Raw genomic sequence first — 15269 nt, 5'->3', positions numbered from 1 at the left:
CTGTGAGATCCAGGGGGCTGGATCTCACAGGCTCGTCACCGAAAGGCAGCGCAGATGCCTCAGGAAGGCTTTGCGCTGCCTTCCATGCCATCGGGTCCCCCCCACAGCCCCATGGGGACCCGATGGCGCCACCGCACCACGTAAAAGCCGCAAACCGCAGGTCTGAATTGACCTGCGGTTTGCGGCGATTGCCGTCACGGGACCCCCCCCCCCCCCCCCCCCCCGCGCATTTAGCCGAGGTGCCTGCTCAATGATTTGAGCAGGCACCTTGTTCCGATCACCGCCCGCCAGGCTGTGGATATCGGAACAACACATGACGTACCGGTACGTCATGGGTCCTTAAGGACTCGGGAACGATGCCGTATCGATACGTCATGGGTCCCTAAGGGGTTAATGCTTGTGATCAATCCATAATCTTCTCAGGACTAACCTGTCCTATTTTATCGTCCTGTAACGCTTACCCGCCTTTTATGCTATTCAACAAGTGTCGTATCGTACATGCTTGACCGGAGAAGAGTCCTATTTTCTCAGAGTCAAGCGCCTCAGCTCTGCCTAAGAAACGCCCCTATAGATAAAATCTTGTGCATGCACAGTATTCATTTTGGGCAGAACTACATTGCGTAAGTATCGCAACGCCTCAGTAATGCACAGTCCTTATTTACTTCCGCACCTAGTGGCGTGAGGGTGCGGGGACATACACCAAGGTAGCTGATTAGTCTTTCATAAAAAGGGCATGTGCGCGATTTCAGACGAGATTACAAGCAGTGAGGGCAGAAATTGGCTGTCAATCAAAGTCAAGGGAAATAGGCTATGATGGTGTGAGGGGAAGGAATTATTTATGCAAATGAGCATAACGGCGGGAAAGCATTATTTCTCGTGCTTTTTTCCATTGGGGGACACAGACCATGGGTATAGCTTAGAGGTATTAGTAGGAGGGACACTATGCAAATGAAAGAGCTCCTCCTCCTCGGGCTATACCCCCAGACTCCACCAGGAGGAACTCAGTCTTTGCTTAGTGTCTGGTGAAGGAGGTTGACGCTCTCTGATTCTACTCCTTTTTGTTATTTTTATTCTAGATGGGGACACAGGTCGGCATGGCGCCTTCCTGGTCCCCCGTGGAGTGCTCGCCGCTGTCTTTGGGACGTTGCCTGGCTGCCTCCATTTCCCCCCAAGAAGATAAGTGGATCCGGGCTCGACCTGTTAGCTCCGGCATCCCACCAGCTGCTGGGACGCCTGCTGCCTACCCTCCTCCAGAGCACTGTTCTCCTGGATTGGAGTCAGAAGTCTGAAGAGGCGCATCCCTGCTGGTCTGGACATCGAGGGAGCATGCTGAGCAGATAAGTGTTGCCCAATCCCTCCCCCTCCCTCTGTGTCTATTTGTCTGTGGCTACCTGGGTGAACTTGAAGAAGGATCCTGATGGGGCACTTTCTTCATTTTGGCACTGGAGTACTGGCATCTCTTCCCCCTTAAACTGTGGGCTTCAGCGCTTCTCTCGTCGGGCCTTGGCTGCTGCGCTCCCTCAGCGCCCGCCGGCAGGCCGCTCCTCCACGTGGTGCATTTATTTTCGCGCATATTTTCGCGCGTGCGCTTATTTTCTCGCATATTTTCGCGCGTGCGCTTATTTTCGCGCATATTTTCGCGCGCGCGCGCTTATTTTTCGCGCGCTTTTTTCGCGCCATAATGACGCGTTCGGGGAGGCGGAGCCTCGGCATGCCGCTCTGACTCTCCTTACACCGGAGACTCTGTTTGCTCATGGCCGTGCAGCTCCTCATCACTCTACTCCGTTTTGTGCCAGGCAAGCTGGTAGCTCAGTGGTTGCTGCTGCCCCATGTCCAGGCTTTCTGAGTTCAAAGCCCCTTTCAGCCTTCAAAAATTGTTTATATTATTCTAGATGGGGACACAGGTCGGCATGGCGCCTTCCTGGTCCCCCGTGGAATGCCCGCTGCCGTCCTTGGACGCTGCCTGGCTGCCTCCATTGCCCCCCAAAGAAGACAAGTGGATCCGGGCTCGACCTGCAGCTCCGGTATCCCACCAGCTACTGGGTCTCCTGCTGCCACCCTCCACCAGAACACTGCACTCCTGGACAAGGAGTCAGAAGCCTGATGAGGTGCATCCCTGCTGGTCCTGGAGTCGAGGGAGAAGTTCTGCAGGAGAAGTTCTGCAGGAGCAGATAAGTATTACCTGCATCCCTGCCTTACCCCCCTCCTCCACGTCCCTGGGGGCCTGCGGTCCCCGCTTGGGCATCTGCCATGTCCAGCGCGGCCGCTAAATTGGTCTTAGTCGCCAAGGCAACCATGTCCTTTAATCCTGTGGCGCTAACGACTCCATCTCTCTCAGTGGTCCCCACAGTGGGTGACTGACTACGAAGAGGCAGCGTGAGCGGCAGCATCCCACCTCGGATGTCTCCGTCTCTCCACCCCCCTCACCTCGCCGGTGGCGCTTGCGGACTGCTCTTCCCCCTCCCTAGGGAGAGTAATCCGAAGGAGAATTATCCGGCTCGGACGAGCCAGGTCCTTTTTGGACTATAGGGCATTTTCAAATCCTGTGACGCCAACCACCTCTCTAAGTGGTTTTCCACAGAAGACGCCCGACTACTAACAGGGAGCGTGAGCAGCAGCATCCCTCCTCGGATGGCTCTGGCTCTCCCCCCCCCCCCCCCCCCCCTCGTCTAGAGGCGCGTTCGGGCGACTCTCCCCTCCCTTAGGGAGCGCAAGTCTGAAGGAGAATTTCCGGCTCTGATTAGGTCATGGAGCGGGACCCCTCGCCTAAGCTCTCCACCAGGGTGGCTGACTTAGTGGTGACTGTCCGAGACACCTTTATTCTCCAAGGGGATTCTCCTCCTTCCACTGGTCAGGAGTTCCCCCTTTTTCCGTCCAGGCAGTCGGAGACTACCATGTTCCCGGTCCATGAGGGATTTTTCCGCGGTCATGTCCAGGGCCTGGGGTGGTCTTAATAAGGTTCTCGACCACCCAGCGCATGAATATACTTTCCTTTCCCTGCTGACGGCGAGGAGAGGTGTCTCCTCCCCCTAAGGTGGATCCTCCGGTGGCCGGATTAGCCAATTATGTGGCCCTTCCTGTCTTAGTCAGTTCCTCTTTCCAGGATGCTGTAGACAGACGCATAGACTCTCTTCCAGGTCCTTTTTTCGCTGGCAGCGCGTCCCTGTGACCTACCTTTCACTCAGCAGGGGTAGCCAGTGCTCTCTCGGTGTGGTTACAACACCACCACCAGGAACTGGCGGTACGAGATGCGGCTACTAACACACTGGAGTTGGTTCTCCAGATGTCTCAGGCTTCTAAGATTCTTTGCGAAGCTTCTAGGGACATTGTTTCCCTCTTTGCCCGCAGGTTGGCCATCTCTGTCACTCAGCGCGAAGAGATTTGATTGAAGGTGTGGGATGCTGACGCCTCCACCAAGCGTTCCCTTGCTAATCTCCCCTTTGGGGTTTCCAGACCTTATGGGGATCAGCTGGACGAGTTCATCTCTGCATGCCTTTTGCCGTTTCTCATCTGGTAGGCCGTCGCCTGCTTCCTCCGCCGGGGGTCTCAGGTCGCCCGCAAAGAGCCCTTCCTTTGCACCAGCCTTCCCGGCACTAGAGGGCCCAGTCAGCCCGCCCTGCTGCTCCTAGGCCTATCACATGTCCCGATTGCGGAATCCCACCATCGATTCCTGCGCTTCGCCATTATGGGTCGACACTGTCAGTTTGTCGCCCTTCCTTCGGGTTGGCGACCACCCCGCGGGTCCTTGCCACGGTCCTGGACCGCTCATGGCGCTTCTTCGTACCAGGGGCATTCCTTTGCTGCCCTATCGGGACGATATCCGGATAGAGGCCCCCCTCTCTACCGCAGACCACGGACAGCGTCCGGATCACTGTTCAGACCCTGGAACGGTTCGGCTGGCTGGTAACTTTCCCAAACTCCTGCCTCTTCCCGTCCCAGAGGCTCTCCTTCCGGAGGGTGATTTTGGACACCTCGGCTGCCTAAGTATTCTACCAGCCTTCAAGTCCTCCCAGGTCCAGGGGGCAGTGTCGCATCTGCTGCGCTCCCCGTGCCTCTCCATTCGGGAATACTTGCAGGTCCTGGGTCTTATGGTAGCCTCTTTCGAGGCCTTCCATATGCCCAGTTTCACACTCGCCTGGCGCAACAGGAGATCCTTTACCTTTCAGCGGGTTCGGGCAGCTCTCCCTTGGTGGCTGTTCCCAAAGAACCTGAGGTCGGGGAGTTCCTTTCTCGCATTCTCCTGGACGATCGCCGCCACCGATGCCAGCATCCTGGGTTGGGGGGGGCGTTTTCCAGTCTCGCACGGTTCAAGGAATTTGGTCGGCGGCAGAGTCTCGCCTTCCAATCAACTTTCTGGAACTGAGGGCGATTTTTTCCGCTCTCTCTCTCCTATTGGACCTCTCTCCTTGCGGGCCTCCCAGTGCGGGTTCAAACGGGCAATGCCGCGGCCGTGGCCTATATCGACCATCAGGGCGGGACCCGCAGCCGGATGGTGATGCAGGAGGTGAAGAGAATTCTGACGTGGGCGGAGACGCACGTTCCGGTGTTGTCAGCAGTTTGCATTCCAGGAGTGGACAACTGGACAGCGGACTTTCTAAGCCACAACACGGTGGATCCAAGCGGGTGGTCTCTGCATCCAGAAGGGTTCGAGGAAATCTGCCACAGATGGGACCGTCCGGATGTGGACTTAATGGCGTCCGGGTTCAACAACAAGATCCCAGTGGTCCTGGCTCGCGCCCGAGATCCGGAGGCGTACGGATGGATGCGCAGGTGTCTCCGTGGCAGGACTTCAGCCTCCTCTGTTTTCCTCTCCTACCAAAGGGTCTACGCCAGTTCGAGGCGGAAGGGACTCCGACCGTTCTCATCACCCCAGAGTGGCCTCGCCGCGCGTGGTTTTTTCGGACGTGGCTCGGTTGCTGGCGGACGCCCCATGGCCTCTTCCCGACGGACAGGACCTACTGTCTCAGGGCCCGTTCTGCCACCGGAATTTGCGGTCTCTTCGTTTACCGGCGTGACTGTTGAAACCGCCATCCTGATAAAGATGGGGTTCTCGGATTCAGTGGTTAGGACCATGATCAGTCCGGGGAAGTCTTCTTCCTCCCGGATTTACTATCGTACCTGGATGGCCTTCCTATCCTTTTTTGAGGGTTCGGGGTTCCCTCCCCTTCGGTTTTCCATCTTGATGGTACTGTCTTTTCTTCAGTCTGGGCTTGTGCAGGGACTGTCGCTTAGTTCCCTGTAAGGTCAGGTTTCGGCGTGGGCCGTCAGAGGTCCCTTGCTCTTAAGGGTCCGGTGGTGACCTTTCTTCGGGGGTGGCGCATTCGGTTCCCCGTATGTTCCCCCTTTGTCTCCTTGGGATCTCAATTTGGTTCTGCGCGCTCTGCAGTCGGCCCCCTTCGAGCCTTTGAGGAGGGTCTCTCTGACTGTTCTCATCTGGACTTCCTTGTGACCATAGCTTCTGATACAGCTACATAGCGTAGTGATTGAAGTTCTGGGCTATTATGCAGTGGCTGTGAGTTCACGTCCCATCACGAGCTTTTAAGTCAGACTGGTGTCGGAGCTGGCCGCTCTTTCCTGTCAGGAGACTTTCTGGTTTTCCACCAGGATTAAGTTGTGCTCCGTCCAGTCCCCTTCTTTTTGCCCAGGGTGGTCTCTCCCTTCCGCCTTGATGAGGATCTTGTCCTGCCTTCCTTTTGTCCTTCTCCGGCTAACCCCAAGGAATGCACTCTGCATTCCCTGGATGTTGTACGGGTCCTGGAGGTGTGTCTCGCGGCTACTGCTTCCGTCCGCCGTTCTTGGCGCTCTGGATCTGCTTGGCTATTTCCGCGGCTTGTCACGCTTGTGGTGGAGTTCCCCCGGGCTACAATTGCCGTTCTCTCCATTGGGACGGAGGGGGCTTCCTGGGCAAGACGCAGTCGTGCCTCTGCGTCTCAGCTGTGTACGGCGGCCACCTGGTCGTCCTTGCATACCTTTGCAAATTTTTGTCAGTTGCATTCACTGGCTTCGGCTGATGCGGCTTTGGCCGCAGGGTTTTGCAGGCTGTGGTTCCTGTTTGACCGTTGGGGCGTTCCTCCTGGCGGTGCTGGTGTTTTTTCCCACCCCATGGACTGCTTTTGGACGTCCCATGGTCTGTGTCCCCCAATGGAAAAAAGCACGAGAAAAGGAGATTTTTGTGAAACTCACCTGTAAAATCTTTTTCTCGTCTTTTCCATTGGGGGACACAGCTCCCACCCATTATTCCTGTTGCAGGAGGGGTCTTTAGTTCAGTTTTTCTGTTTCTGGTTGGACCTTATGGCTTGGTCCAATGGTTTCCATGATTTTTTTCTTGCTCCTTCTCCTACTGCTTGTGCAACGCCTGAGTTCCTCCTGGTGGAGTCTGGGGGTATAGCCCGAGGAGGAGGAGCTCTTTCATTTGCATAGTGTCCCTCCTACTAATACCTCTAAGCTATACCCATGGTCTGTGTCCCCCAATGGAAAAGACGAGAAAAAGATTTTACAGGTGAGTTTCACAAAAATCTCCTTATGGCGATTAAAATAGGACAGGTTAGTCCTGAGAAGATTATGGATCTATGTCAGAACATGTTGACAGGTTCCCTTTAAGAATTGAGCACAACTTTCTAATTGGGTTTCTCTGCTTCTTGTAAATTGTACAATGACCCACGTGAGAGTTTCTGGATGATCACATTCCAGATTAAAGTATTAGTTTTACACACAACATATAGGTACATTATTTTAATATTGTTCCTATATATTATGATATTAGGAACTGGATGGGAACATGCAGACTTCCCTTGACCAGAAGCTTTTTAGAGATTTATGCTCTGTGCACTTTTCTGGACAAAGAAGATGCTGTGTATCAGTCGATGAGAGAAGCTGTCAGATCCTACCTGAAGTCTAGGACCAGGGTGGATGGGAGAATACTGTGTAAGTTAGAAGATACTTCTGACTGGTACTGTCATTTATTACTTATGTGTATGAGGGTTTTATCACAACATTATGGCTGCTGAATATGTGCAGTGTAATACCATTTGTCTGTTCAGTACTGGGTCTCAGATCATACTGCTTCCCTGATTGGGGGAGCACAATGTCACCATATCCATCCCTATAATCAGAAATGGTTTTATCATGATGTTATCTCTGTATAGTGAGAATGACTTATGAAGACGGTTGCTGAAATTCGACCCCAAGCCTTAAACTGCTATTAAATGAAAGTTATCCTTATTTATACACTGCAAGGAAATCACTTGCATGGCTCTAATTACTTCATCCAGCGTCACATTGTCTACAAGTAACCGACATTGCAAAACTCGGTTTGTTTTTATGTAACGTATTCATCTATATTTACCCAGGTGACAGCTGGACAGCTGACGTAAGAGCGTTCCCGAAACATCAGATCGTCAGAGTCTATGTTAGGAGCCACTGGTATTCTACATACTTGAAAACACTGCTGAAGGTACAGCCATAAAGTGACTGTTCTGCATTATCTGCCTCTGGGATTACAAAAAATTGCAGGGATCTGCCTATTCAGGAATGAGTAAAGTAAATATATTGATGTCCTTTACCAATATGAATATTTGGGACATAATGAAGCATGTCTATATATGACTTATGACCGCACATACAACACATATGTGTAACATATGTGTATCATGCATACGGGGCCTCTTTGCTCCAGTAGCTGCATTAGCGCCCTTTTTTTTTTATAGCTTTGGCACACCAATGTTCATTCCAGCACAAGACACCATGAAGAAAAGTAAAGGAGTGAATTAGAAGGCATTTACACATGAAACCAAAAATCACAAAGGCACAGGTCATCAGACTTTATTGAGGCCCTGTACTGAATTCACATGATGCACAGAAAGATCACTGAGCCGACTATCTGGCAAGACATATCCATGTAATCCAACAGAACAATTCACAAATTGTGAAGAAAATAGTTTAAAAGCAAAGAATCTTTTTATACCAAGATACCGGTAGTTAAAAACATTGAGTGCAAGTCTCATACGTGTCTCATACTCATAAGAATTCTTAAAGGCTATGGACACCTCTGGGGGCAATTTTATTTATTATTGCATTGTACTTATTTTGAGGTAAAAATATATATATATATTTTTTTTTCAATTAGTCTTTATAAAAAATATGGAATCCTTTTCTCGCCCAATTTCCTTGGGGGACACAGAAGACCTTGGGTATAGCTCATCTCCCTAGGAGGCGTGACACTAAGTGAAAACTGTTAAGCCCCTCCTCCATCAGCTATACCCCCAGCCTGGAGAGAGAGACTGCCAGTTTTTGCTTAGTGTCCAAGGAGGCAAGACACTCCCTGCTACTGCAGGGCTGTTTCTCCTTTGTTTAAATTTTGATTTTTACTTTTTTCTTTTCTTTTTGTTCCAGATCATCAGGGACAACAGAGACGCACTAGACCTCTCTGTTTCTCCCGGGGTTGAGCTGCGCCAGTGCCGGTCACCCGCACTGCTGCCTCCCCCACAGAAGACAAGGTGGATCAGGGCAGCCCAGCTCCCCTACATCCCGCCAGCGCAAGGGTCGCCCGCACGCCAAGTCCCTCTCCCAGCGTCCTGCCACTACGGTGCCAGTAGCTGAAGGGGCGACCCTGCTGGAATGGACCGAGGGTGAAGACGACTATGGTGAGAGAGTGGCTTCTCCAGCCCTACGTCCCCCACCCCCCACCCTGGTCTCCTGCGTGCCTGACCCCCCCCATACTGGGCCTCTGGACCCTTCGGTCACTGCTGGACCTAGGCTGGCCCCTGGGGTGCTGCGGGGTGACATTCTACTCCTGCTCCCTCTCCTCCCTTCTGGCCCTCATGTGACTTTTTAGCAGCAGAATGCTGCGAATAGGCTGCACATCGCCTCCCTTCACTTATCAGCGTCCCTCCTGGGAACGCTGTGCTCGCATCCCCACGGGCACCCGGTCTCAGGGTCCCCCCATCCCTCACCAATGCGCTGCTCTGGAGCGGGGGCCTTTTTCCTGACGGCAGTGCTGCTGGGGTTTTTACTTCCCGGCCTGCTCGGCCGCACCTCCGGCGCTTCTTCCCGGTCTGCTGGGCCGCACCTCCGAGCTGGCCGCACTCCGGCGCTCCTTCCCGGCCCCCGACTGTTCTGGCCTGCGGGGTGGACTCCCGCGGCCGGCATTTGGCTTGAGCACGATGCTCCATCGATGCCGGCCGTCGGCGACTTCCGGTCGGCCGGGCGCCGCAAATTTTGGCCCAGGCTTCGGGCCTACTGGGCCGCATTCCGGCGCTCCACCCGGGCCCCTGACTTCCGGTCCACGGGGTGGGCTTCCGCGGCCGGTTTGTCTAGGCAGTCAGCTCCGGTGTCCTGTGAAAATTTAGCTCCGGTGTCCTGTGAAAATTTAGGCCCCGGCTTCACGGCCTGCTAGGCCGCAAACTTCCGGCCTCTGTTGGAGGGGGCGGGAACTTCTCCGGGCGCGAATTCTTCCCGCCTGGAGGTTCACTCTCACTGACTGTGTTTCCCGCCCCCAGGGGATCGCGGCGCCGCCTCCTCCTCCCTTCCAGGTTGGTTGGCTTAACCCTTCGGGTACCGGCGGCTCCCGATGGGCCTATATGGCTGGCGCCCCCCCCCCCCCCTCTACTTCTATGCTGGGCACCTGTATGGTGGCACTTCTTTCTGCCTCAGTGAGGCTATTTTTTATTTAGAAATGCATAACATGGTTAACCAATGGATTTCTTGTGCGCTGCGCAGGACGCTGCAGCCTTATCTCGGTAGCGCCGCCTGTATGCGTGCTCCTTCCACGAGCGGCATGGTGTCGCACTCCCCGGCTGGTGCATGTTTCCCTTCTAAGTGGTTCTTGCCCTCTCCGGGATACAGCGCTGGCCAAGTGCATGCGCTCTCTTTTTTTCTGTAGGCAGAGTTCGTCACCCTCCAGCTATGGTAACTGCCATGTGCAGACAACCCCTTCCTAGGCGGGATACTGCACTCCTCGGGCTGCAGGCTTGCCTGGTGCATGACCCTCCGCTTAGGTGGAATACTGCACTCTCACCGAATACGGTGTTGGCCATGTGCACGAGAACGCTGCACTCATTGGATTCGCTGCAGGCCATGTGCACAACCCCCTTCCATAGGCGGAATGCTGCACTCATTGGATTCGTTGCCGGTCTTGTGCATGTCCTCCTTCCATAGGTGGAATCTGCACTCTCACCAGATACGGTGTTAGTCTGGTGCACGACCCCCTCCCATAGGGGAACGCTGCATTTTCACTGGATTCACTGCCGGCCATGTGCGTGATTCCTTTCCATAGGCGTTACGCTGCACTCACTGGATTTGATACCGGCCATGTGCATGACCCCCTTCCATAGGCGGAATGCTGCACTCTCTGGATTCGCTGCCGGTTTTGTGCATGACCCCCTTCCATAGGCGGAATGCTGCACTCACTGGATTCGCTGCCGGTCTTATGCATGACCCCCTTCCATAGGCGGAATGCTGCACTCACTGGATTCGCTGCCGGTCTTGTGCATGACCCCCTTCCATAGGCGGAATGCTGCACTCACTGGATTCGCTGCCGGTCTTGTGCATGACCCCCTTCCATAGGCGGAATGCTGCACTCACTGGATTCGCTGCCGGTCTTGTGCATGACCCCCTTCCTTTAGGCGGAATACTGCACTTCATTGGTTATGGTGCTGGGCAGCCGGCCATGTGCATAACCCCCTTCCATAGGCGGTATGCTGCATTCTCATTGGATTCGCTGCCGGCCTTGGGCATGCCTTCTTCCCTCAAGCGCCATGCATACACCCTCACTGACTGGGGTCGTTTTCTCGCTGGTAAGTTGCTGGCCGCGTGCATGACCCCCTTCCATGGTGGGATGCTTGCAACTCACTAAATCCACTGCCGGCCATATACATGTTCCCCCTTCCGTGGGCGGTGTACGGCACTCTTACTGGATTCGCTGCCGGCCGTGGGCATGTCTCCTTTCCTCAGGCAACATACACACACTCTCACTGACTGTGTTTGTTCTCTCGCCAGTGTGCTGCTGGCCAGGTGCCTGACCCCCATCCATGGCGGGGTGCTCGCATTCTCCCTGGTTGCAATACTGGCCATGGGCATGGCTCCCCCTTCTGGGCAGCATACTGCACTCTCACCAGATACGTTGCTGACCTCTAAGATGGGTGGAATGCTTGCACTCCCATTGGATACGGTGCTGGCCTTGTGCGTTACCACCCCTCATTCCAGGGTGGACTTTTTGTACGCTCACAGGGCTCACAACTGTCCTTGTATATGCTGTGCTGGACTAATGTACTTGTCCCCATTCATTGGCGGAGTAGTTGTACTCTCACAAAATTCGGTGTTTGGTGGATTATTGCACACTCACTTAATGCTAGGGTTACCCTGTGCATGTCCCCTTTTCACTGGGTGGACGTCCTGCTGGATGCGGTGTGGCCATGTGCATGGCCCTCTTCTGGGCGGAATATGGTATGTCTTACTTCTCTGAAGTAGGTGCTGGTCTTGGGCATCACCCCCTTGTGGGGCGGGCTTTGCACGCTTGCTGCCCGCAATGTTTGCCAAGTGCATTGCCCTCTCTTCTGGGCGGACTGCTTGCGTTCCGTCGCATGCCATACTAGTCTTGTGTATGTCCCCCCTTCCGGTTGCACTTTGCCCTTCCGTGGATTCTGTGGGACTCTGTGGCTGGCCCTCCTTGCTGTATGACTATTTCGCAGTGGGCGGACGCTCTTCTGCACTCTGTGCGTTGTTGGGCCGTGTATGCCTTCTCCTTCCGTAGGTGGGTTGGCTTTCTCACTGCTTATGGGGCTGCTTGTACGTATGCCTCCATTCTTCCTGCGACTTGACGTTTTTCTCTTGGGATACGGTGATTGCCGCCGGCCTGGCACTCTTCTCTGAAGAGATCTTTCTGTTCACCTGGCCTGGATGGGCTCTATTGCTCTCTACTGCAGCGAGCTGGGTGGTATCCATTCTCTGTTCGGAGGGTATATTGGTGTTTCCGTTGTGACGGTATCCACCATATTCGTTGGCCCTTCCGCCTGGGGAGTGTTTGTGGTTCCTAGATGCGTACCCATTAGTTACCCTGTGGCATTGCTTCCCAGCGCAAGCGGTCACATGGTCGAGAGTGCTGTCTCCAGCGTCCCTCGCAGTCTACGTTGGCTCTGGCGGGATTACGGTTCCCTCGCCTGTTGCCATTCCTCCTCTTGGATGCGTTTTGGTTTGAGTCCTTCCTGTTGGCACCCTCCGTGCTTCAGTTTGTTTTGCTACCAGGTTCTAGCCGCTCTTTTCGAGCAGGTCGCCCAACTTCTCTTGGTTGCTCGATTACCCAGGTCTCAGGGACCTCCACTTTCGATTCGTTAGGGTATTCGCCTTCTGCGAATTGGTGAGCCGGACATCTCGGAGTAGCGGAGTTCTGCCTTTGAGCGGTCCTGTGGCTTCCCTGTTGCCCACTCCTCCTTGCGGTTGGGGGGTGTCATCCGTCTTCTCGGCTATTTTTTCTCTCGACGGCTCTGTTTTGGCTTCTCCTGGGTCAGTTTTACTCCGATGTGGCTTCTGCCCCGGCCAGGCTTCAGGGGCTGTTCCTTCACTGCCCCCCCCCCTGGGGAGACTATGGTTGTTCATATGGATGGTCCCGGTGTTCCTTATGACCTCGTACTGTCTCCATTGTTCACACTGGCTGTACTAGCTGTGTGCCTATTACCGGGTTTGCCGCATTCTGTCCTCCCGCTGGGTGCAGATTACTTTTACCATTCTGGGTGATGGTCCTGCTTGGACTTTACCTTCTCGGTAACCTGGCGGGCCTACTTTCTTCTGTCAAGATTGCCCTTCAAGCCCCCACACCGGGACTGTAGAACACCTTCCTGTGGTGGCTGCAACGACAAGGGCTTTAGCCTGACTTGTCCTGGAGTCTGTTGGAAACTGGCCGGGTCCCTTTCGGTTCCTTCCGTTTGTCCATCTGCTCCCCCACTCCGCGTGGATTCAGGACGGCGTTGCTCGGGGGCCGACGGGACCAGTTTTCCCAACCTTTTTGCCCGTGTCACTGATTTGCGCTTACTCGCATTGGATTTCCTCCCGTCTGCCCTGACGAGTCCAGCGAGCACACTAGTGTTCGCTCCCGGCCGTGCTTCGTCCAGGTTCTGTTGTCTGACTTAGGGTCTTCCCTGGGGTTCTTTAGGAAGCTGGGCATTCACCCAATTCTGCCTTTCTCTTCCCGTGATTCGGTCTTCTCCAGTCTGGCCTGGACCTGCGACTGGGACTCTGTTACTTGAAGTGTCTGCAGTTTTTTTTTTTTTTTTGCTTGGACATCTGACTCTTGTCGACGCTCGGTCTCTTGTTTCCAGGAGGTCCGCGCCAAGGTTAACGGCTCCTGGGTGCTTTCCTCCGCTTTAACCAAATGGCTATTGCTGTGGTTACTGCTCAAGGGCAGGGTTCTGTTTTTTTGGTGTCACCGTTCATTTCACCAGAGCGGTTGGTGCCTCCGGGGCCAGAGGCATTGGACTTCAGCCATGTCATTGTGCAGGGTGGCCACGGTCTTCCTTGCACTCTCTTACCAGGTTCTCCTGAGTGCGTACTCTGGCTTCGGCGGCGGCTGCTGCCTTGGGCCGCCTGGTTTTTGCAGGTGGCGTTTCCTTGCTGCCTTCGGGTGCTTCGCCTTGGTGCTGTGGTCCCTCCCCTCTTGGACTGCTTTTGAACGTCCCAAGGTCTTCTGTGTCCCCCAAGGAAATTGGGCGAGAAAACGAGATTTTTGTATAACTTACCAGTAAAATCTCTTTCTCGCTCTTTCCTTGGGGGACACAGCACCCACCCATTCATTGGTTTTTTTCTACACGGTTTCCGAGTTTTGTTTACCCGTTGGGTAGTTGGCTTGTTGTTTCCACTTGTTGGACTTTGCCTTTTCTCACTACTTGGACACGCAACTGGCAGTCTCTCTCTCCAGGCTGGGGGTATAGCTGATGGAGGAGGGGCTTAACAGTTTTCACTTAGTGTCACGCCTCCTAGGGAGATGAGCTATACCCAAGGTCTTCTGTGTCCCCCAAGGAAAGAGCGAGAAAGAGATTTTACTGGTAAGTTATACAAAAATCTTGTTTTTTCTGTACATCACTAAGATGCTCTAGTAGCAGCCTGTGGAGTTTCTGGCTTTTCTGTAATCTGGGGAGTAAACAGACTCCTCATTAAAGGGGTTGTCCAGGTTTAGAGCTGAACCCGGGAAATTTATAAATTGTGTCAGGGGTACGTCCAATTTTTATCCCTTAGTAAGTGATGTGTGTGGATACTGGTTTTAGATTTATGCCTTTCTGACACCAGAACTGTTCAGATTTGGGATTTTTTTTTTTCGAATAGTTCACTTTTAGATATGTTAATATAGAATCCTGCAATTTTACCAAAATCTTAAAGGGGTTATTTATTAAGACCAGCGTTTTAGACACCAGTCTTAATAACCCCAACTTCAGCATCGGTCTAAATGTAAGCAAGATTCCTTGCTGGATCACATTAAGACGATTTTCTACGCCTAAAATGGGCATAGAAAATGATGAATGAGCTGGGCCTGCTGATCTGTCCCCTTTCCTGCCCACCACACGGCGTGAACGGGGAATAGCCGCAGATTGTGGTAATGCATTCCATAGGACTGCGGCTGCAGGCTTCTTATTTCTGTTCAGTCTGTAACCTCCCTCTGTGCAATTCTGAGTGCAAATCTAAGCTCGTCTGATGGATTTCAAACTGAATGGGACTAAGCAGTCTGCAATGTATGGGGATACATTCAGGCTTCAGAAGACAAACCGAGTAAAGTGTTTTAACCCCTTTTTTTTACTCGTATAATAATGTTTAAGCCCCTTAGGGGGGGTCACAATCTGGAATATTTTGATCCCTTGTCCCATTCACCCTAATAGAGATGTATAAGATTAGAGTGAGGCCTCATGCACACGACTGTTGTGTGTTTTGCTGTCCGCAAATTGCGGATCCGCAAAAAACGGAAGGCGTCTGTGTGCGTTCCGCAAATTTCCGGAATGGCACAGACAGCCATAAATATAACAGCCTATTCTTGTCCGCAAAACGTGCACAAGAATAGGACAGGTTATATTTTTTTTGTGGACCATGGAACAGAGCAGCATATGCGGATAGCACATGGAGTGCTGTCCGCATCTTTTCTGGCCCCATTGAAGTGAATGGGTCCACATCCAAGCTGCAAAAACGGCGTATTGGATGCGGACGAAAACAACGGCCGTGTGCATGAGGGATGAACATAGTCTTTCTGCTGCCTATGGCGAAAACTGAAACAGCCCCCCCCCCCCCCCCAATGA

The 15269-nt window shown here is 53.4% G+C and overlaps 1 protein-coding gene across 1 annotated transcript in view; it reads left to right on the top strand.

Moving 5' to 3' along the window:
- Positions 1-15269, top strand: part of LOC122939411 (BTB/POZ domain-containing protein KCTD19-like) — a 70670-nt gene that overhangs the window by 34932 nt on the left and 20469 nt on the right. Inside the window, exons 7-8 of the mRNA XM_044295480.1 lie at positions 6764-6928; positions 7357-7453. Of these exons, the coding sequence (XP_044151415.1) occupies positions 6764-6928; positions 7357-7453 (262 nt within the window). The remainder of the gene's footprint in view (positions 1-6763; positions 6929-7356; positions 7454-15269) is intronic.

This window comes from Bufo gargarizans, chromosome 5, assembly GCF_014858855.1.
Source record: "Bufo gargarizans isolate SCDJY-AF-19 chromosome 5, ASM1485885v1, whole genome shotgun sequence".
Taxonomy (NCBI): domain Eukaryota; kingdom Metazoa; phylum Chordata; class Amphibia; order Anura; family Bufonidae; genus Bufo; species Bufo gargarizans.
Note: the sequence above shows the minus strand (reverse complement) of the source record. Positions and strands in the feature narration are given on the sequence as shown.